General features: G+C 49.9%; 1 protein-coding gene and 1 long non-coding RNA gene across 3 annotated transcripts in view; both read right to left on the bottom strand.

The window, feature by feature from the left end:
• Positions 1 to 23,092, bottom strand: part of CACNA1H (calcium voltage-gated channel subunit alpha1 H) — a 235,124-nt gene that overhangs the window by 114,396 nt on the left and 97,636 nt on the right. For both annotated transcript variants that reach the window (XM_065684766.1, XM_065684767.1), the window contains exons 3-4: positions 3,876 to 3,987; positions 86 to 219 (exon numbers count right to left, since the gene is read on the bottom strand). In XM_065684766.1, coding sequence (XP_065540838.1) covers positions 86 to 219; positions 3,876 to 3,987 — 246 coding nt within the window. The remainder of the gene's footprint in view (positions 1 to 85; positions 220 to 3,875; positions 3,988 to 23,092) is intronic.
• Positions 19,438 to 21,049, bottom strand: LOC136017876 (uncharacterized). The gene is made up of 3 exons (XR_010614130.1): positions 20,855 to 21,049; positions 19,949 to 20,066; positions 19,438 to 19,818 (listed from the first exon to the last, which is right to left on the bottom strand). It is a non-coding gene; the product is annotated as an uncharacterized LOC136017876 (long non-coding RNA).

A 23,092-nucleotide genomic window follows, 5' to 3' on the forward strand; every position in this document is an offset into this window, starting at 1 on the left:
CAGCCAGGACAACCCACACATTTGGCTCTCTGGGGTTTTCCTGCTTTCATGACAAGGAAGAAACGTATGAGGTTTCGTTACTGACCCTGCCATCACGATGAAGAAGTCCAGCCGATTCCACGTGTCTCCAAGGTAACACTTCTGCCCGAAGATCCCCAGAGCCACCATCTTGATGACCATCTCCACCGCAAAGAAAGCGAAAATGAAGTCGTCAAACGCCTGGAGACCAGTAAAAGATTATTACAGTCAGTTCTGCTGTGCAGTCTTAGCAGGGAAAGGGAAAGCAGAGACTTGAGTGCTCCCACCGCAGAGGCACTCTGTGTACCCCGGCAGATGTTGCCAGGCAAAGCACTGGGACCAAAATACCACCTACCCAATTCAGAAATAGAACCTGCAATACCTGATGGGTGATGGGAACCCCTAAGCATAGCTCTGGGGGCAGTTGGAAGCATTAGCAGCTTCTGTTAATCTACTGACAAAGACAGAAGGACATCCCTGTTGTACAGGCTGCATGTTTCTCCTGGCATTTAAAGCTTACACACTGTGCTTGTGAGGTGGGCTGATGCCAGCCTTATGGAGTTCAACCATGCCAAGTGCAAGGTCCTACACCTGGGTTGGAGCAATCCCAGGCACGGCTACAGGTTGGGCAGAGAAGAGATTCAGAGCGGCCCTGCAGAGAAGGACTTGGGGGTGCTGGTCAATGAGAAACTGAACATGAGCCGGCTGCAGTGTGCGCTCACAGCCCGGAAACCAACCGCATCCCGGGCTGCATCCAAAGGAGCGTGACCAGCAGGGCGAAGGAGGTGCTCCTGCCCCTCTGCTCTGCTCTTGTGAGACCTCACCTGGAGCATTGTGTGCAGTTCTGGTGTCCTCAACATAAAAAGGACATGGAACTGCTGGAACAAGTCCAGAGGAGGCCACGAGGATGATCAGGGACTGGAGCACCTCCCGTATGAAGACAGGCTGAGGAAGTTGGGGCTGTTCAGCCTGGAGAAGAGAAGGCTGCGTGGAGACCTCATAGCAGCCTTCCAGTACCTGAAGGGGGCCTATAGGGATGCTGGGGAGGGACTCTTCATCAGGGACTGCAGGGACAGGACAAGGGGTAACGGGTTAAAACTGAAACAGGGGAAGTTTAGATTGGATATAAGGAGGAAATTCTTTCCTGTGAGGGTGGTGAGGCACTGGAATGGGTTGCCCAGGGAGGTTGTGAGTGCTCCATCCCTGGCGGTGCTCAAGGCCAGGTTGGATGAAGCCTTGGGTGGGATGGTTTAGTGTGAGGTGTCCCTGCCCATGGCAGGGGGGTTGGAACTTAAGGTCCTTTCCAACCCTAACTATTCTATGATTCTATGAGGTCTCAGCAACCTGCAAAGGGAGCTGTGTTACCAGAGTGGGTGGCTCGGTACCTCCAAGAAAGAATTTGTCCCATCTAACACAGGGGGATGTGCTTCACCTCTGATGCCTTCATGCGCCTCTGAAGGGACCAGGTTCCTACCCACAGACCCACACACAGCCGGGAGTGAATGTGCACACTAAGAGAGGTTGAAGCAGTAACTATAAGGGCAGTTCTGCTGCATGTGAGGGATGACTGGAGCAGTCCCTCATGGTGCAGGGGCTCAGGACATCCTGCGTGCCCAGCACAGGAGCTTCTTGATGAAGGTCAAAATTTAGGGGCTTAGATTACTGTGAAAACAAGAAGAGAAATTACAGGTGCACAAATTAATCCATTGCTGCCCTATAGAACATGCCTCAGTCTTTACTTGAAAGAATGACTTCTGTAGAGGAGTGGGGACTTGGACAGCTGGGATTTCTCCAGCCTTCTGGAGATTCCAGAAGGTTCCTGCACAAAATGTGGATGGTAACTTGAAGACGCCATGAAATGGACTCTGTTGTAAAGACTCCTCTACATGTTGCCTGTAAACTTGAACATCAGGAGATGCAGATTGCTTTGAAATCATGTGCAGAGGCTTTGCTGTTTTGAGTGACAGACTTGATAAAGCACAGGAACTTCTCAATCTACAGCCATGACTGCTGCTGTCCAAACCAGTCCATAATGACCATACTGTTTGGTGTTGCGTCTGGCACTTCCATACTGAGGCCTAAGTGGATTAATGGTATAATCAACACAACATCCACATGGCAGCCAAGTTCCTGCTGTGCATCCATGCAGCTCGGCATGGCTCTGTGCGAGCACCATCTCCTCTGGCTGTTGGCTTTACCAACCAACCTTTCCCTTGATAAACTAACACAGAAGTTTTGCTCCATTATTTCAGTTCATTTAATACCTGGCATCCAAATGCCTCCATAAAGAAGTTCAGGCTTTTCTACCTCATGTTCTGGCTTCCAATCCTGCCTGAAAGCTGTGGGAGGCTGAGGGATAACGACTTTACTTGCAGCCTGTTCCTGCCTGCAAACCCATTAGGAGAACACGTACTCAATACATTGGAATCATTCAGATTCCAGATTCAGTGCCTGGGCTCCTTGCGGATTCCATGTGTGCCTGTTCTGGGGAGAACAGCCCATGGAAGCTGTGTGACTGCAACCTGGTTTCAGTAATGTCACCTCCTCATCCAGGCAGGATTCACTTTGCCTGGACATTTTGGCAGGGATGCCACCAACAAAGCCCCACGTGGGTGAATACATGCAGGAAAACAGCAGGCACATGGAATGTCACCTTTCAGGAGAGATGCGACACTTTGCGATGGGCAATCTGGGGGCCTATAGCTACCAGCAAGGTGACATCTTCAGGTGAAGGACGAGGACCAGCCACTTCTGGGTGCTGCTTCACACCGACCCTGACTCTCTGAGATGATCCCAATGCTGGATGCCTCCAAAACTGATCTCGTTCCATGAGAAACCTCTCATGGCACCTCAATTCACCTGGTTTACTTGGCTCTGCGTTTAGCAGAAACTATTTAGAGGTTGAAAGAAGCTTTGATGCTCGACTCTGCTATTCCTGGCATGTTGCAGGCAGTTCTGGACCAATCTCTGCAAGAGGCAGCAGAACTGGAAGGATCCCACTGGCTTTCCTGAAACACTCCAAGGGAAGTCAAGCAGCAGATCCACACCACCACATGCCGGTAGTCCCTGCCTACGTTGATGTAATGCATTAGGAACAAGGAAAGCTGGTTCCAAGCCCCAGAACAGGGTTGCTGCAGGAAGCCCAGCGCCAAGGTGCAGCCCACACACCAGATGCTGCTGGGATGTGCTTCCAAAATGAATCCCGCAGGCATATGGCAGTGAGGGGATTGCCAGGATGCAGCGAGGGATGAAGGGACAAGCGTGATGCCCCACTGAGCTTGGGATGGCCAACAAGGGTCTGTGAGCTTTGTATGGGTATGCACTTCCCAAAGGTTGGTACGGAGGTTATCCTGGCACTCGGCAGTGCTGTTACTTGGGGGGCTCCACAGCAGAGGAGAGCAGGAATGTGCTCATCCCATGCATTTTTGTTCCTGAAGAAGGGAATAAGAGGGCATAGTCCCCAGTGCTGTATCGCACAGGCCAGACTGCAGCAAAGAGATGCCAGCACCGAGCTGGCTGGGTTTGAACTGACTGTGAGCAAGAGGTTCCCTGTGGCACTGGCCATCCTGTAAGTAAAGAGCATTCAACACCTCCAGTTGGAGCTGGATGCCCAGTTCTGAGCCTCCCAACCCTGATTAAATGCGTAGAGAAAGGATCTTGCTGGGGTAAATGCAACTCAGCCTTTAGGTCTCACCTAGGGCCATGGCAGAAGTAGGTTTGTATGCCAAAGTGTGGCTTATTGGGAAAACCATCCCTATGGGAAGAGCTTTGGGAAGAAAGGACAAGCTGGAGCTCCAGGATGGCCAACCCCTGCACCACACACATCCCAGGCAAGCGGGACAGCATGGGATCCTTACCTCCAGGATGGTGCACCGCTCCGACTGGCACTCCACGTCCTCGCAGGGCTGGAACATGCCCAGGGTGACGCAGTTCAGGAGGATGACCAGCATGCTGACGTGCTCAAACCAGGTGAGAGGAGAGCGTTAAGGAGAGCACACACTCCAAGTGGCCATCGGGAGGGGGGAAGCTGAGGCACTGCGCTATTTAACACATCCGAAAGCCTTCATTCCTCGCACAAGTAAAGAAACATCAACAAACATCCCAGATTTGTTAAGGTTTCAGGGGTTTGCTAACTGAGGAAAGGGCCTTAGAAAGGAAACTCCTGTTGAGATGGAGGGACAAAGGATGCCTTTCGTTTCCTCCACAGCAGCAGAGCCAGAGAAGCACATCAAGGTGCATGGTTACGCTTTCCATCTCGAGTCCTCCCCACCTCCATCCTCTTCCACTCTTCATGCATGCCCAAGGCAGCTGAGAGCACAGCCACCTTTGTCCTCCTCCCACAGAGCCTTCATCTCCAGATCTCAGAGTTCTAGCAGCAGATCTCCTCCACACGTCCTCTAGCATGAGCTCTGTCACTACAGAGAGTGAACTGAAGGCAGGTTGTCTCATTCCTACCTGCTTTCCAAGTCTCAAGGAGTTACAGAGTCCATTCTGAGCTCTACATCAGGACTGAGGATGAAGGCAAAACAAACCTAAACTGGTGGCACAAGTGGGTCGGGCCAATGTTACGATACAGGATGTAAACCAGGACCCAGGGTGCACAGCACAGGCTTTGAAAGGGAAGGAAAGGGCTCCAAGTTGGATGTCTCCTGTCACCAAAATAAGACCACATTCTCTAACAGGACCCACCAGCGCCCAACTGCACAAACATCAATACTTTCACAGTAATAAGGAGTGATTTGCATCAGTGCGAAACAGGCCCAGAGCTTATGATTACTGCTGCTGGTCTGGCTATTAAACATAATAAAGATTTGGGGGAACTAAACAGGAGCTCTGCAAATGAAGCATGAATGAGAGAACTGTTCTTAGGAAAATAACTGGAACCATCTGTGTGTGAATAAACCTTTCTGCTTTCAAACATACAAGCGTATGTGAGCGAGGCACCATGGAGGAAGCAGCACAGGGACATTGTCTTACTTCTGATAACACCAATTTGGGAACCTGAACAACAAAACCCATCCATATGTATTCCTGCTGCCTTTACAAGTATTTTCTCTGGCATTTTATCAGTCCAACAGAAGATTTATCACAGCGTAAGATTAGGCAAGAGCAGAGCTGCAGACTCTCGGTACTTTTCCACACACACCTCATTTAGCCAGATTAAAGGAAAAGAGAGAAATCAGTGGGGTCAGGTCCTGTAGCTTCCCTAAAACCTGAACCCAACCCTCTCGTTTTAGACAGGGCTTTACTTTGAACATTCAGAGGTAGGAACACGTTGGAGCTCATGCTGGGGCCCGAACAGGTCAGACCTGGAAACCCATTTGTCTCAAATGGAAATGCATGAAATCAAATGCACAGATTAAACCCCATCGGTGATGGAGGAGAAGCTGGAGCAAGCAAAGCTCCTGGCCACAGCCCCAGAGGAACTTGAGCATCACTGAAACACCAATATGGGGGTTTTTTAGTTTCTCCCTCCCTTCAATGACTCCTTCCGTTTCTGGCCATCTTTAGGAGCTGTCTGGATCACCTTCCCTTGCGCCTGATTAGAAGCAGAGTGGGAATCCTGCTCCAGAGAGAAAACAGCCCGCACCGGACCCAAAGCCCAGCCCCGTGGCTGTATCCTACTTACAATGTTTGCATTGATGCTGGGATTCATGTGGAACTCCCTGTAAACACGACTCCTGCGCTATTCCCAGGGTGCCTGTAGTCGCATTCATTTCACTTATTATACTTGCAGATGTTTCTTAAAGTAAAATAATCAAAGCGTGTGGGTTTTGAGCTTTAAAACTACATCATTATGCTGATGAATTAGGTCTCCTGCTTCCCCCAGAGGAGGGGAGCACGCTGCCCTGTACATGGCTGCTCCAGCCTCGCTCCTCCATCCTGCCCTGGGACACTGATCCTGGGCTCCTGCTGTCTCTATCCCTTGCTGCTAGCAAAAGGGGAATGTAGGCTTTTCCCCACCACAAAATGATGAGGCATTTCCCAGGGATGCTCCCATCCTCCCTCTCGCCCGAGCCCTTCCCAAGGAGATGCGGCTGGAAGGGTCTGAGCTGAAAGGTCCTATCCCTGCTCAGCCCCTGCAGTCCTGCTCCTGTGCCTGCAGTCCCCTCAAAGGCATTAAGCTCCTGCCCTATTTATTTTCACATCAGATTAATGACAGTGAAATCCCTAATTCAAAAGCGGGATTACCCTGAGCGCTCTGCCCTAACGGGACTAATCCTCCCTCCCTCCGGTGCACAGACATTCAAGGGAATTTCAATTCATTCCTCCATTCCCTGCTCCTGGCTCTGGAGGAGCTCCAAAAGCTGTGATTTAACCACTGTCCTCTTGGCCTTTCCATAGCTTCCCCCTTGCTATGCAGTCTTCAGTAGCCACATGGAGATGCCCTGAAGCAAACCCCCTGGGCAGCAGGAGGTGATGCTGGTTTGCAGGGTGGGATTAGAGAGGGCGCTTTTGCACAGCATCCTTCCCACTGGGCCGGTTCAGAATGCCCATCAAGAAAGAAAATCCCCATTCTGATAATGATGGGGAAACACCCGGAAGTCAAAAAGAGAGAAGAAAGCAGGGTTGGATGCAACTTTGAGCAAGCTGCTCTAGTGGAAGGTGTCCCTGCCTGTGGCAGCGGGTTGGAACTGGATGAGCTTTAAGGTGCCCTCCTTCCCAAACCATTCTATGATAAAGAAATCCGAGAGCAGCCCCACACTGGGTTGTGCCATCACCAATAGCAAAGATGTGGCTGGAGACAAGTCCTACAGCAGGGAACAGCCTCATGGGTTACCCTACAGCACTGTGCACACCCTGCCTGGCTCCCTTGCAACCAGGAGGTCAAGGAAGGTGTGGGATGGTAACACCAAACTCAGCCATATGGGCTCCTGCTCAGGATCTGTATCAGTGGCTGTGACCCACTAAAACCATGACTGCGCAAAAACGGGTACTTTTGAGTTACCATGGAAACCACTGCTCTCGAGGCCACCAAAGCATCACCTGGTTTAAAAGCAGCCAAGTTCCCAACTAGCTTTGAAAGGAAGAAGATGCAAAGGGGAGATCCAGGCTAACCGCTGCAGGCAGAGATAAAGGTTTGTTTAATATCTCTTCCTCTGCCACAGATTCCAGGGTGCGTCTGGGATGAGCTCTAATTCCCTTCGGGCAGGAGCTGGGGAGCAACAGAGTCCTGCCGGCCCAGGGGATGCTCTGGCTGCACAGCACCACACTGAGGGATCAGCGTAGTCTCTAACACTAAAATCAAGCCCTGGGTTTAGAAGCAGCAACACAGAAACCAGACTCTGTCCCAGAATGGTGTTGCCCCACTTGCTGTTAGTGCAATGGGGGATGCTGATGCTCTCCTGATGCTCTCCAGCAGCTTTTCACAGGGCTTTACTGAAATCACCTCCAAGGAAAGACCAGTGGCTTGAGGATGGAGAGCTCTCGGTGCCATAAAATGCCTCAGCATGGGCAAGACCTGCTTTTCCCATTGACCTCTGCCATGCCAGGTTAGCTGGTAAGGCCTTGACTTGATTTTGAAAGAGGTGGGGATTCGAGGGTGTGTTGAAGCAGCTCAAGAAAAGCTTAAGTAAAACTCAGCAGTAAACTCACATGGCAGGAGCCCAGCGCAGAGACTTTATGCTGGGTGGCCACTCATGGGCTCCACATCACTTAGCCACTGGTATTAGTGCCAGAGGATGTGTTTGAGGAGCAGGCAACCCAAAATAAAGCTGTGTAGGAGCTGTGCATGTGTCCTGTCCAGATAAAGAGCTTCCAGCACCTCCTACCTCCATCCTCAGCCCCTGCCCTCTGCCACTGACAGCAGGGTTTGGCACAGCTCCTCTGTCACTGAGGCAGTAACACAGCAAGACTCTCATCTCCTCAGGACGTTACTGATTAATTAAGTTGAAAGGCACAGAAAACCAGCTAACAAACACAGAAAAACCCACACAATGTCTTTAAAACTGCTGTCTGGTGGATCCGGAGCAGAACAGGACATCAGAGTCGCTTTGCATCTTAGGATGCAGAGCGGAGCGAGGCCACCTGCAGTGGTACAGCGCTTCACAGCATCAACAGTTCTTCTTAACGTGGCATTTCCTGAAGCCGAGTTTATGTTTGGCCTCTGATTTAACTTATTCTTTCCCTCTTTCCCTTTTCGAAGCAGTGCACTTGTGCCTTTTTGCATTGCTGACCTCAGGCCCCAAACTGAGGAGCAGAGGAACAGGGCAGACCCTGGTGTCACCAGCACACTTCCAGCCAGTGGTCACAAGGATGAAACCCAGAGGGAGAACACACCAGCATCCAAACCCTCACATTTAACTTCAGAAGAGACTTAATTCCATGGAGTTTATGGCAACAAACCTAAGCAAAAGCAGAAATAAGCTGCGTCCTCACCGAGCTCACAGCGCTCACGCTGCACTTTGCATCTTAGCTCAGCTGGTTTAAGCCCAGAACTAATTAATCTCTAAAACCAGCCCCAGCCAGGCCTGACGGCTCCATCTCCTCCAGAGGTGGTTTGTACACCACGACATGGATGGCTGCAGGCAGAAGAAATGAGTGACTCTGCTGAACTGAAGAACACCAAATCCAGCATCCCTCAATTCCTCCCCATCATAAACCTCTGATTCTTGGTCCAAAGAGGAAAGGAAAATTAACTGCAGTGATGCAACATGAATTTGTTTCTGAAACATAAAATTGAAAGAAAAAATAAACTGCTTCTCTTGTTAGAAAAACAGATTTGGGGTATCTCTTTTAGCATTGCATAGGTACAGAACAGGCTACCAAACCTGCAACCCTGGTTTGTGTCTCCATCTCTTTGCATCCATCATTTCCCCACTCGAACTAATGCACAGGAAACTCCAGTGACGTGGGTATAGCTCAGGCTCAGACATACCCTAACACAAGTGGTCTCCTTCACTAAGCCTCCCCATTTTCAGGGAGATAATCTTGACCATCCATCATTCTAACTCTAAAAGCATTTCTGCAATAAACACATCAAATAACGCCAGGACCGCATCATGACCGTGTCACAAACCTCTTGCTTTCATCCCATGCCTCATGATGAGGAACAGGGAACAGTCTCAGCTTCATTTAAAAGTTCCCCTCACCAATCCCAACCCTCATTTCTAAGTGCCCACATCGGAGAGAGGCAGAAGCCTAAAGCCTAAACCCCCAGCAACTGAAAAGCAGCAAGACAAGACCATGGTGCTTGCTATTTTCACATAAGCTTATTATTTTTAAGCCAGTCAGGGGATTTTGGAGATTTAACCCAATATTTTAAAGGCTTGGATTTGGCACTATTGTGATTAATACTGTTCTATCCATACGTACGGCACACGATGCTGAGGAAGAGCACAAAGCAATAAAAGCCGAGTTATAGTTACAAGGAGAACATATGTTTACAGAAGCAGCAGCCAACTGAAGTTTCAGTTTTTATAGTCTAAGATGTGACTAATACACTAAATATACACACACACACATATTATATATATATATATACACACACACACACACACCGGAGATACTGGGATTTTCAGAGTGCTTTTGGTGAGCTGGGTATGCACTGCTCATCAGAGAGCAGCAGGATGGGGCTCCTGCTGGATGCAGTTCCTCTGTGAAATCACAGCCTTCTTTTGCCTTTAGAAACAAGGCTGGCTGGACACCGAAGGACCTGCTTGTAAATCATCCAACCAAGCATCCATCCCCCAGTAGCAGCAAGAGTGCAACTGGCTTCAGGAGGAGAGACTGGGGAGGTGGGAAAGGGGCTTGGTCCTCCATCCAAGTGGTCCAGCAAAACATGGGGATGCCCATGTGTCTGGTCAGAACACAAAGCAGCCACTGCATGCAATGGGAATGGGGCTCCTGCAAAGCGATGGAGCATCAAAGCACTTGCAGGACAAGGAGATGGGGATGAGGGAGAGCAGGGTATGGGGGGGCACGGCTGATGCCTCATCCCATTGAGCCCCACGGCACTTCCACTGAATCTGTGTGTCCATGTCCTTTAATGGGACACCCTCAAAGGTTTGGGTACAGATGGGAAGCTGCTCTGGTGTAGAAGTATTGAATTCAAAGTACCTGGTGCCTGTTTTGCCAGTGTTTAGGGGTGCTGCCCAGATACTGGCATATTACAGTAACACTTCCCATCTCTCCATGCCACCAGCGACAAAAATAGCTCTGAAAGTCTGCTATATCCCTCTCCTCCTGGATGCTCAGTAACGAAACCAGTCCAAACTCAGCGATATTTGGTAAATAGGAACAGGGAGGGGGGAAATACAAAAAGAAAGAGAAAGAAAGAACAGATCTGGAAGGAAAAATGAGTCAGAATGAAATTCCCGAGAGGCAGCGCTGGTTGGTGCTGGCATCATTTTAAGGAACATTCTTCTTTTTAAGTTGATTGATTAAAGCTATTTTTAGGGCCCAAACTGCACTGGATCATTCGGGTTCGTTTGCTTATGAATTGTAAAACAAAACGAGGCAGCTGCACTTCACAAATATATATATATACATATATATGTGTGTATATATATATACACATATATACATATATAGATATAAATGTGAAGTGCAGCTTCATATAATATATAATATATAATTCATATAATATATATAATATCCATATAATATCTATATGCATATATACGTGTGTGTATATATATATTTATGAAGTGCAGATGCCTCATTTTGTTTTACAATTCATAAGCAAATGAACCCAAATGATCCAGTGCAGTTTGGGCCCTAAAAATAGCTTTAATCAATCAACTTAAAAAGAAGAATATATATATATATGTATATATATGTGTATATATATATACACACACATACACAGCTCCCCAACAGCACCACAAACACGCAGAGCAGAAGCAATACTTCATCCTGAAAGACACCAAGTTGGCACATGTCTGCGTCTGCGGCGATGGGGCTGACTGCAGAGAATCCTTGTGTAAGGATTAGCCTGAGTTACTGGAATGATTGCATCCCATTAGCTTGCTGTAGAATAACCATAACAGGATCCAACCTGGTACCAGCCCCAAACAGGACCTTGAGCTGTTCAGCTGCAGGATGTGTCCTTCTGTCCCCAGATGTGAGTAATTCCCTTTGCTTTGCCCAGCCAGATATCAAAGGACCTGATCTGGGGGCAGAGCTCCTGGATCTGGCTTCGGGAGGTGATTTCTGGATGAAGCAAGGCACCTTGCAGCCCTGGACATCCCAGATGTGCCGTACACGTGGTCAGGGCATCCCAAACCTGTGCTCGTCATCACACAACACAGAATTCCTGCAGCTCCTGAGACCTTTGCATGACCACATCTCTCTGCAAACCAGAGACTTGCTGCAAAGTGATGTTCAGCTCCCATGTGCCCTTTGAATGCCTCCTCTTTGGTTCCGGCACTCCGGGCGGCTGGAAGCAGTATTTGCACTGAAGGTGTCTGCTTTGAAAGCATCAAGATGTTGGCATTTGTCCTGGCAATAGGGAAAAAGTGCTTGTGTGCAACCAAGCCACTGCTGGAAATGGCCAGTGGTCCTCGAATAACGCACCCTTACTGCCAAATCGGGGTAATAACTGTAATGCAGAGATCAAAGCTTGTTCACAGATCATCCACCAGCAGTAAAAGGAGGCTAAACCCATCTTATTATGCACCTTAAATCATTCACCTTGCTCAAGCCACTCTTTTGGTGCCATAATGAATTTAAAGGCAGTTAACTCCAAGTCCTTGTCATGTGTCATTTGTCAGACAGCTTCATCTTCCCTGCCTGTTGTCACAGCTTTGTAAGGCTGTTACGAGACAGGCGGTGCAGCGAGTCGCAGCTATTGGGGATTAAACTTCAAACCAAAAGGATGATACAGGCATAAAAGGACCTTGAGGGGTGCACAAGAGCTGCCTCCTGATGCGGTGCAGTCAATGCAACGCTAATCCCCACCCCGTTCTTGCTGCTCTCCGAGTGTAATACCAGGATCTCTAAACCCCAAATGCTCTTCCCTGCCCTGTGCCTCCCCAGGATGAGCCTGTCCCAACAGACCTTGCACCTCCCTCCGCAGGGAAATCAAGGCAACACAAACCATTGCTACTCCCAATCCCAAAGGAAAACCTTCCCACATCAGCCCGCTGCCATGAACCACCACGGAAAAACCACCTCCTCTGCCCGTGTTACATGAGTGCCTGTTAATGTCCGGGGAGATGACAGTAAATGGGTTTAGTGCGTTGTCAACTGCTGGGAGACATCCCGAGAGCAAACAAGGTTGTATTGATTCAAGTGACATAAACGGACTTCAGCACTGCTGAAGCTGCCCTCTGGATCCTCGCTTGTGTGATAGGACGGTTCTATTGTGTGGCTGAAGTTGTGCAGCTGGAACCACGCTGGGTCCATGGGCTGGATCATGCAAAGGAGTGATGGTTAGCTTGGATTCCTTGCCTGTGATGCCTGCACTTGAAAGCCCTTGAGCAGCAGGTTCAGGCCATCCAGGAAAGCCTCTGTTCCTGCTGTTTATATACTGATAAAACCCCTCCAGAATTCAAAGGTGCCATTCCTGATTGATGCTGCACAAAGATCTGGGGCCAGGGCCAGTGATCAAGTCCCTACCACTTAGAATCACCAACTGGTTTGGGTTGGAAAGGACCTTAACCGCATCCAGTTCCAACCCCGTGCAACAAGCAGGGACACTGTCCACTAGAGCAGGGCGCTCCAAGCCCCATCAAACCTGGCCTTGAGCACTTGAACTTCACCTGAAATAAACCCAAATGATCTCTAAACACATCACAACCTGTTCAGCCACCACATCCACCCAAATGAGAGTGCTTCGTGCTCACTAAATTCCCAGACATCATTCACCCAGCAAGGAGACAAAGACAGAAACAGCGTTTTGCTTAGTTCCCTCTGCCTGGCTGACTCACTTGATTAAAATACATATAAGCACCTACCTAAGCAGTGACATGTGAGGGTGAGCAATCAGAGCAGGTAATTGATGGAGAGAGACGGGTGTGTGGGTGAGGCACTGAATACTTGGGAAACGGGTCCTGGAGGGCACAAAGCCATAGCTGCATCCTTGGGGGCAGCTCAGTGTCATGGCAACTCTGAGCTGCAGCCTGGCATCCCATAGGGATGCTGCTGGGGATGAACCCTGGGAGGTTGAACCCTAAATATCTGCTGTACCAGCTGGGTGGTGGGTGATGTGGAAGAGGTGTATGGGGAGAGGATGGGGGAGATGCGGTTCACCAGCTGCCTGCCACCACTCCTGCCCTCACCGAGTTCATCTCACACATTGTATGAAGTGATGGAGCAGTGCTTCTGGGCTTCATTTTACTTCTGGTTTTTGTTCTCTGTCCATGGGTAAATGCAAACGTGCTTTTCCCACAGGGAAAATGCCATGCTGAGCAAATACCTCGTGCAGCTGGTGTGTCGGTAGGTCTGGATCAAGCATGGCTTCTCCCAGTTATCCTGGTGAATTAGATGGGCTGAGGACGGCAAGCACCCTTCCTCCATGCCCTTGGTGCTGAACAAGGAGCAGGAGTTGTCACCCACAGGGGACCACGCAGGTGACAAACATCGCAGCATCATCATCCCCTTCTGAGGAAGGTCAGTACAAAGATGAGGCCACTCAAGGGCTGCAATTCCCCTTGAAACACCTTTGCATCCCATTTGCCTTTTCCCTATGTGTGCTCCTAGCCATTCCCAGCCTGCACTCAGCTAAATTGCTCCATCAGCTTGCTGCCTCTAAACCACAACCCTTGGGAAACCGAACTCAGCTGGAATCCTGAAAAGAAAGAGCAAAGGATGACTTTGTCTTCTCTGCCTCATCTATCCAGCCAGGGGAAAAGTGCTTTGGAGAAAAAGCAAGGAAATGAATTCACCTTTGCAGAAGCATCACGTGGCAGGTAAGAAAAATGCCCCTTTAAAGACAGATAGGAAGTATCAGTGAAGAGAGAGGTTTGGAGGGATGGTTTGTGAGGGCCAGTGTGGTCAGTGTCTGCGCCAGAACCAGCCACCACTAAAAGTAATGACTGTTCCAATGGCAAACAAAGCAGAAACTCAGGGCATGATTTAGACAAGTACTGGGCTCTCCCCCAGCAATGTATCTGAAGGGGGCTATAGGGATGCTGGGGAGGGACTCTTCATCAGGGACTGCAGTGACAGGACAAGGGGTAACGGGTTCAAACTGAAACAGGGGAAGTTTAGATTGGATCTAAGGAGGAAATTCTTTCCTGTTAGGGTGGTGAGGCACTGGAATGGGTTGCCCAGGGAAGTTGTGAGTGCTCCATCCCTGGCAGTGTTCAAGGCCAGGTTGGACAGAGCCTTGGGTGGGATGGTTTAGTGTGAGGTGTCCCTGCCCATGGCAGGGGGTTGGAACTGGATGATCTTAAGGTCCTTTCCGACCCAAACCCTTCTATGATTCTACTCTAAGGTATGAAGTATTTAACAGCCAAGGAGGGATGTTGTGCTTTAGCAACATTGCTCTGGTTCCCTCCCTGCCCTTCCTCACCCAGCTCTCATTCCATGGGTGATTTAAGCAGTGACACCCTCAAAACCAGCCCCGACACCAGCTGCCCAATGACCCGGCACTTTTGGTGCATGGTTGCACCCTCAGATAAAGCAGGATCTGGCCACCAGCTTCAGGCTGAACTTCACAGGCTAAAGCCAAAACACTCTTTGCACTGAAGGAGAAATAATAATAACAGTAGTAGCAGTCATAATCATAATGGTAATAACACCAATAGCAAAGTAAATGGCCTATGGGATGGGATGAGCACAAGACAAGTGTGGTGTAGAGGAAGAACTCTAATCCAGCCCAGGGTTATGAAGCTGAGGGCTCAGCACTGCAGCAGAGTCCTGCTACCCACCACCCAGCATGGAATGGGATGAGTCACAGAGCAAACATCACCAGTGAACAGCGAATGGCCTCAGCACATCAGAACAAACCAGGTTCTCCACTCACACAAGAGAAAATCAATGCTGTCAACATCAGGGCACGAGGATGATATGAAGGGAGGCAGGAGGCACAGACAGGATTGCAGCATCCTGGTACCCGAGCCCCATTGCTCAGCCAGACCAGCTCCCAAAGCCCAGCAACAGCTTTGCCAGAAATTGGGTCAATCAAACTTAACACCGACTGTCTTTTTCTGTTTCCAACAGCACCGGCATCAATAACAGGAGCTGCCCTCCTCGCCTCACGTAGTTAATGCAGTGCCATAAACTTGGCTGCTGTTATCGATACCAATATGACGTCGGTGTCCGTGTAAATGTCACTTGGTAGCAATAATGTCAATGCTGCTGTCCCCAGGGTCAATAAACAGCAATACCAAATGTCATCCAGCCAGAAAGCATTGGGTAATTGGGGAATGCTAATACAAAGGTAAAAATCAGGGATGCACACAGGCATGAAGTTTGTTTAAGGGAAGAAACTGACTCTGATAGCTCTGATAGCTTCTGGATTCAGTCCCACTGTGGCTCTTGCTCTTTGCTGCTGCTGTGGGTAGGGGTTGCCTGGATGCTCTCCCCACCTTTGCACTTTACCTGGGCACAAAATCCATTCAAGGGCCAGCTCCGGGCACCCACATGGCTCCTGGATGGGTTTATGCCATGATATTTCTAATCCTTCCTGGGATTACTTGGGAAGTAGAGGGCAGAAAACACTTTGCGACTGCAACTGAGTGAAGCAGAGAAGCAGCCACTGCCTGGCACTGCATTTAGTGCACAGGGGCTGAGCAAAGGGTAAATGACAGCATCAGGGCTTGGGAGGTGGTTTCAGAATGCGTCTGACTTAGTGTCTATAACATCTGCTCCCGCCATGTGCTGCTCTGGAGAGGATGGACAGGACCAAGAAGTGGGGCTGATCCGCACAAGCAATGCCCTTTTAACCCACTGATGATGCTCAGGTGTTTTCACTGTAACTCTCAGCTCAAGCTCAGCTGGTCCCTGTGCAGGCTCTGGACAGCTGTAACTGGCCTTGGGAAGCCTTTTAGCCTCTGCCAAACGCCTCGATGCATCCAAACCGAAAGAGATGCAGTCCGATTTTGAGTAGAAGCACAGATTCGTGTTTGCAGTGGCTCAGCCAGCCCCACAGCACTGGGTTAACCTGGGTCCTCCCTGCCTCTGGGATACAACAGCCTCAATGCAGCAGCTCTGCCTGGCCCTGAGACGAGCCACAGCCAAGCCTTGTGGCTCACCAAGCTCCTGGCGGATCATGAGCAAGGCTGTGCATAGGCCTGGATATACAGAGAATGAACCAAGGTATCAAGTGGCAAAGATAAAGGACAATAATAACTCCAACCACTTTAAGCACATGGGATTTCAGGGCCTTCCACTGCTTCCCATTCACTGCCTGCTCATCCTCAGTGCCTAAGAGACGTATCTGCTACAACAGCGAGCTTTAGGAATGACTGCACCGACCCTGGGATCTCCCAAGTTCTGCCCCAATACAACCTCCATGCTTGCTCTTCCCATCCAGGACAGCTCCATGTGTTAATTCAGCTGCAGGAAGCTGAAGTCCTGTTCCCAAAGAGCGGAGTGCTTCTTGTGATAGATTTGCATAAGCAGCCACATCCATCACAAAGAGATAAAACTTACGTATCTCAGTGCTGCCGTGTGATGGATTGAGCTGCTCTGTTCAAAGAGGGTGTTACTGGGGAGCAAAGAGGTGTTGGGGTTGTTTATTCCTGACTGTAATATTGGACAAAAAGTGGGGAAAATGAAATCAAATCCCCTCTCAAACCCTTGGATCCATGGATCACTCCTCTGATGAATAGAGGCAATTAGATGTCAGCATAATTTAAGCAGCTTTGATTCAAGGGGCAGTTTAGACTGACATTTAAACGAGCTCACATTTAAACTAAGCTGTATTAGCAGCTACTGATCTTCTACTTAAGTGCTTTAAATAAGTCGGTGTCCCATGGCTGCAATGTGGTAACTCCCCAAATGACAATAATCTCAGGAGGCAAAGGACATGAATGATGGGGTGACCTGCTTTGTCACAGGGGATGGGGACACTGTGCGCTCAGGGACACCATGGTGCCAAGAGGAGACATCCCAGCATCCCAGTGCAGGATGCTGCTGGTCACAGCAGTGTCGCAGCGTGCTGTAAGGGACTTTGGAATCAACCTTCATCTCCCACCTTTCTCACCCTCCCCGAAACCTTTGTACAGTGCTAGATTAGCATTTGTGTTCTGTGGGCAGGTTCCCCCTGACCAACCTGCGTTTGGCTGGATGCCTCAGCGCTTCCTCTCTGCCTTGCTGCCCTGGATTAACTGGTGAATGAGGAAAGACATCCCAGTGGCACCTCACCAAGCCTGAATGAACACCAGAGAAATAACAGCTGAAACCTGAACCTTCGCTCCAAATGGGAGCTGGACCTGAACTGCTGCTTCCTGGGGATGCCACGCAGCTCAGATGCCTTCGAGCGGTCCCCTCTGCACAGCATCCTATGAACATCACCAACAAAAGGACTTTGCAAGGGAGTTGCTGGCCTGCAGCAAAGCCAACTGGAAATCCTGCTTGAGAGCTCAAACAAACCATGTTTGTCCCTGCTGCAGGTTTGGATGCCTGGACAAATATTTCCCATTGACACCCAGGGCTGCATTGGTCCTTACCCCTTCCCTTGGGATGGTACAAGGGGACATGTGGCTCTGGATGGCTAAATTCATCCAGGAGCTGTGACAATCATCTGCTCTCCCTGCGGTTTAGCAGTTATAATGCAAATACAAATACATTCCCCCCACTTTCACAACAATGTTCTTTGTGGCTTTTCTATCCTGGGACTTTCCAGCCTCACTCCTGTGGTATCCAAGAGCCTCATGATCTTTAATGGCTTCTTTGCATGAGTAATGCATTTACATGCATCTCACCCAAAATGCTCTTTCATCCTCTCTATGTGCTTTTCCTCCTTGGCGCAACTTTCCACTTCTATTCCCGTTCGTCTGAGCCGTAGTCGGTGCTGGGATGACAAATGCAGCCCTTAATGCCAAAGGAAATGAGGCACATTTCGGATGCAGCACTTTGGAGATAACAACTGATCCCAGATGCACCTAACCCATAAAACAGGAACATGGTCTCAACTTTCCTCCTGGGAGCTGCCTCACAGGACTGGCTACAGAAACTTGGGGGACAAAGCCACACAGTGCAAGCTGCTTTAGCCATTGCAGATCCCTGTATTTCAGCACAGCTTGTTGGAACTGAACCCAGAGCTGGATCAGAAGCTTGTTAATAGAGCATGATGATTTTACAAGGGACTTCTTGAGGTTATGGGATATACAGAGCATCTGCCTCCAGATCTGGATCCTCCAGTCCGGGTACCCCCAGCTATGCGGTGCTCATCAATCACACATGTGTTTAGAAACTCTGTCAGCATGGAGTCTTTTGATTCCCCCATTCCTCTGCTCTACAGTCTACTCTGCTGGAAGCATGTCACTACCAGCATCCTGGCAGTGCTTGCTGATCACCTCCAAACTCAACCGAGACACCTCTTCAGTGCCTCTCTCTTGACCAGCTATCACAAGGAGGTTGGGATAGGGGGATAGAAAGAAACCAAGTTATCCTGGTCCATGGTAATACATGCATTGCGTCACCCAGGGCAAAACCAACGTGCAAGTGCCTGGTTATCATCCTCACAGTGCCCAGATCTACGTGGGACCCACTGCAAGGCCCCAGGGCTGGCTCTAGCGGGGGTCAGACCTATTGGCTTGGATCACGTTATTGTTCTGATTGATGGAAGAACACCTTTTATGCAGCTGCAGTGGCTGGGTTGCAAATACCAACTCCTTTTGTCCTTGCAGGAAGAGCCTGCCCATACAAGTGAATGCCTCGGTTAGAAGCTGATTTCCAGGCACCTCTGCAAATGTTTGCTCTGCCCCAAATACATAACATTGCATAATAAAAGCAGTGCAGCCTCTGAATCCCACCTTTGCTCCCAAATCCTGGGAGCCTCAACCAACCTCCTTGTGCACATCCTCCAGGCACTCACTCCCACTCAGCCAGGGACTGAAATACCACTGTGGGGATCACAGTGAGGGGATGCCCAATGGCTCTGGGATGAGGATGCTGCAATGGGAAGGGGCAAAGCTCCTTGGAAATGACTTCTGCTGCCATCTGCAACCCGAACAGCTGCCCTCGCTGACCACATCAGCACAGCCAGGCTCCTGCAAGCCAGGAAAACCCCAGAACAACCTTAATTTTGCTCTCTGCTTGCCTCGGCTATCTCTTGCTTCTGCCTCCAACTGGAATATGATCAAAACAAACAGCGCATCTCAAGATGCAGATGACATTAAACCGGGACGAGTGCTGGCCATCGCCTGTGCGCTGAGGGAGCATGAGCCAATCCCCAGCAGACTTTCAGGCCACATAAGGTTCAGACACGCAGTCTGTAACCCTGACCTCGCCACCCCTTTGCCTAGCCAAGCTCTAATCGAGAGCGAGATTCCTCCGCAGCCACAGATTATTGCTTTCCTTTTATTATTATTATTTTAAGTTATGGTACAAAACAGTTTCAGGGTTTTGTTGTTGATTTGGTTTTTGGGGCCTTTTCTTCATTGTTTTTTAACCACCAGCACTGATGAGCAGAGCCTGGTAAGGATGCTCTGTGCTGCTCAGCGCTGCATCTAGTTTGGGGACTGTCAGCCCTGGGCATCCCAACCTCAGCAGCACCAAGTGTGCTCCCCACCTGGGTTCCTCATTACTGTAATGCTGATTAACACCTGCACTGCTAACAAAGCAACAGGGTCAGGAGGACAGAGGAAAAGGAAAGGGGAAGGAGGAGCAGATCCTGAGGGAATGGGGCAGGATGGGGCGAAGGAAATCTGGAGAATCCAGTCAGCCTGTGGCTCCAGCTGCATCCTGGAGGAATGGAGATGCATTGCTGCATTATCTCAGTTATTTTTTCCTGGCTTGCAATAGCCAGGCCGTGCTGCATAGATAGTTTGGGTGACAGCAGATGCCGAATGAGCCAAGTCCATCTCCCACCTACCTCAGAGCTACACATAGGGAGGAAGGGCCAAGCACTGGGGCTGTGATGGCACCACAGGGTCTCACAGTCTTAGAGGAGGACACGTCTGTAGCTGGAAAGCAGCTCCTCAAAAGCCCATCTGAAAGCAGAAAGCGATGCTCACATTTCCCTCCATGGGTACACATCCCACCAAGGGCCTGATCCTTCCTTCCTGTTGACACAGTTCAGCCAGCTTAAAGCAGGACAGGCCGGGGAGCCCACGGTAAAGATACTGCTGGAGATGGGCTTTCTTCCCCTGCTTTATTCCAAACTACATCCCCAAATATCAGTGCTGGCTGGAGGGCCCTTCAGACAGACCCAGCCAGGGTGGCATGCAACGAGTCAGTGCATAAATCATCTGGATCCCAACAAGGCTCTTCTTTCCGCATTAGTTTTTCATTTAAAACCTATCACCCCAGTCAGATCCTCCCCGCTGAGCACTAAGAGGGGGCAAGCTGCTGTGCTCCCCCTCCCTGGATGGTGGTGACCCATCGGGGAATGGCCCCATCCATCTCCTGCTCAGGGCTGACAAGTGAAATTGCTTCACGTCCTCCCCACAACGCAGCGAATGAAACCATGATCTATTTTAACACGCACGCAAAGGGACACTCACAAGCAGTTTGGATCCAAAAGAAGAGATTCTGTAAACACACCAAGCAAACAGAAGACCTACAAAGCTTGATATTAATAGAAAAGTCATTGGGCTGCCTCCCCCCCCCCCAGAGCAATAAAAGAAAGCTTTGTAAAAATTCCCCCTGCAGTGGTTGCAACCCAGACAAACCAGCATTATTCTGACACATGAGAAATGAGCTCGACGACGAGCAGGAGCTGCAGGGACGGCGCACAGAGGGCAGAGCTTTCACCCCCTTGGTCCCCCAGCTTTCCTACCTCAGCTTGCACAGCCTGGAGACCCCCAGTATCAGCGGGAGGATGCTCCTCTTCACGGGCAGCAGATGGGTGCAGAGACCCCCATCCCTTGTAGGGGTCCTGGTGCTGCCTGCAGAGGAGCAGAGCCCAGGGCAGGGATAAGCAATTTGGGCTTGCAACCATGAGGAACATGGGTGTAGCTTCTCCTTTGCCCTCCTGAGCAGACCTGGCTGGAGAGCATCCAGCTTCCTCGTGCTTCATTAAGCCCCTGATCGTTAGTGATGAGCACTGACAGCTGAGAGAGGAGCAGCTGAGGGGCTGGGTAAGCATCTCCTTGGTTCTGACCCAGGATGGGCCAAGCAAAGCCATTCCCAAATCCTGGCTTGTTCATGACCCCAGATGCTTTGAGAATGGGCAGACGCCCAAATACCTGCTGGGGTGTAAACCCTGAAAAGCCCAGTTTGTTACTGCAAAAAACCCCCACCCCAAACTCTATTGTATTTCACCTGGAAAAGCAGCATTTTGCAGTGAAGGGAAAGGTTACCAATCATATTTTGTAACTAGGGGAAAACAGCTTGAGTACAGATGGAGGGATGAAGGAACCTACCTCCCCATCCCGCAGCCACCTCCTGCACCAGGCAGTGATGCTCCTCCAGCTGTTTTGCCAAATCCAATTCCCATTGATGCCAAGGGCAAGAGCAAAACTTCCAGGCAGCGGGTCCCTAAACTTCAGTGTCTTTACTGGCCCAATTCTGCCCCAAGGCACTGACAGCTCCACCACAGCCAGATTTCCAACCCATCCTTGTAATCCCCAGCCTGCAGCATCACTGTAGCACGGGAGCACCCAGATTTCCTTCTAAAACAGGGCAGCCTCACTCCATTCTTTATACCTGCCATCAACTCTGGTTGTTGTGCGGGCACTGGAGCTGCTCAGAGAAGCCACGAGCCTTTGCCCCACCAAGTTTCATGCTGGAAAATGAGAAAGGAGTTGCAATTTACACTTTAAATACGTTAATGCTCATGAAGTGCTCGTGGATCAGTGCAGGCGGCTGCCGGAGCCAGCGCAACCAAATGCTAATTCAGCTCTGCAATCAATGGAGCCTTTCTTAGAAGTGGCTCGGTAATTATGTCTAAACAGAAAGGAGTTTTTAAGGAGGTAAAGAGCTCAAATTCATCACCTCCCTCTCCAGTTTGCTGGAGTAAATTCATGACAGTGGCAAACACAAGAGGCTGCTGAGTGCTGCCCATGTGCTGCTGGTAGGCATGATGCAAAGGAGAAGGGCACGATGCCACTCTCCACGCTGGATTTCACTGGCATAAAGGCTTACAGGACCAGAGGATGCAGTTATAACCAAAAGCTCATCAGATGACATGACCTATGCTGAGCAGTGGTTGTGTCCCCAGCACTGACCCATACAAGCCCCCATGGAGGGATGTGCCTGCCGGGAACAGCGGAGTTTGAGCCAAGGGAAACAGAGTTGCAGCCCATCACCTTATCTCCTGATGCATCAGGTCTCCAAAAGGGTATTTATTTAGCAATGTCTTCTAATAGAAGAAAAAAAGATGTTAAAGCGATTTGGAAGGATTGCAGTAAACTACGGTCTTTCCTTGAGAGATAATTCCGCTGGTTTCCCTGTCTAATAAACACACTGAGGCACCACTCACTGCTTCCAAAAGGACGTGTTGGCGAATCACCAGGGAAGACGAACATGGGATGTACACGGATGTTAGCAAAGCTTTGGGGAAAACACCTCAAAATCAGCCTCTTGGGTTCTTTTTCAGTGTGCACAGACACAAACGAGACCTACAATGCCCATGGTGGGCAGACACACACCGGGCTGTGCTCAGCATCAGGGATGCTTCCAACTTACCGCATCCACCCCTGCCATGTAGGAAAACCAAAGTGTGTTTTGCTGGGGGCACGGATGCTCAACCCTGGCTCTTACCGAGTGTTATTGCCGGTGGAGCAGAAGAGCTGATTGGGAAAGCAGAGCTGGGAGAGCTCTTGGATGTCAGACTCACGTTCAAAGCAAGGGTACGTGCAAAGCACCATGAAGGTATCAGGGTACCCAGGGCAACACCAGCACTTGGGGAGTTTGGGATCTGACCCCCAACCCACTGTGGAGGGATTCCCCCTGGCCTGAGCAGGAAGCCAAAGGAGAACAAATACTGACCTGGGTGATGGAATGAGCTTGTGGAGGGCTTTTTGGCTGCTTTTAACTCAGGGTAAATGGTGGATGTTTGCAATGGAGAGTGATG

Source organism: Lathamus discolor, chromosome 6, assembly GCF_037157495.1.
Source record: "Lathamus discolor isolate bLatDis1 chromosome 6, bLatDis1.hap1, whole genome shotgun sequence".
Classification (NCBI taxonomy): Eukaryota; Metazoa; Chordata; class Aves; order Psittaciformes; family Psittacidae; genus Lathamus; species Lathamus discolor.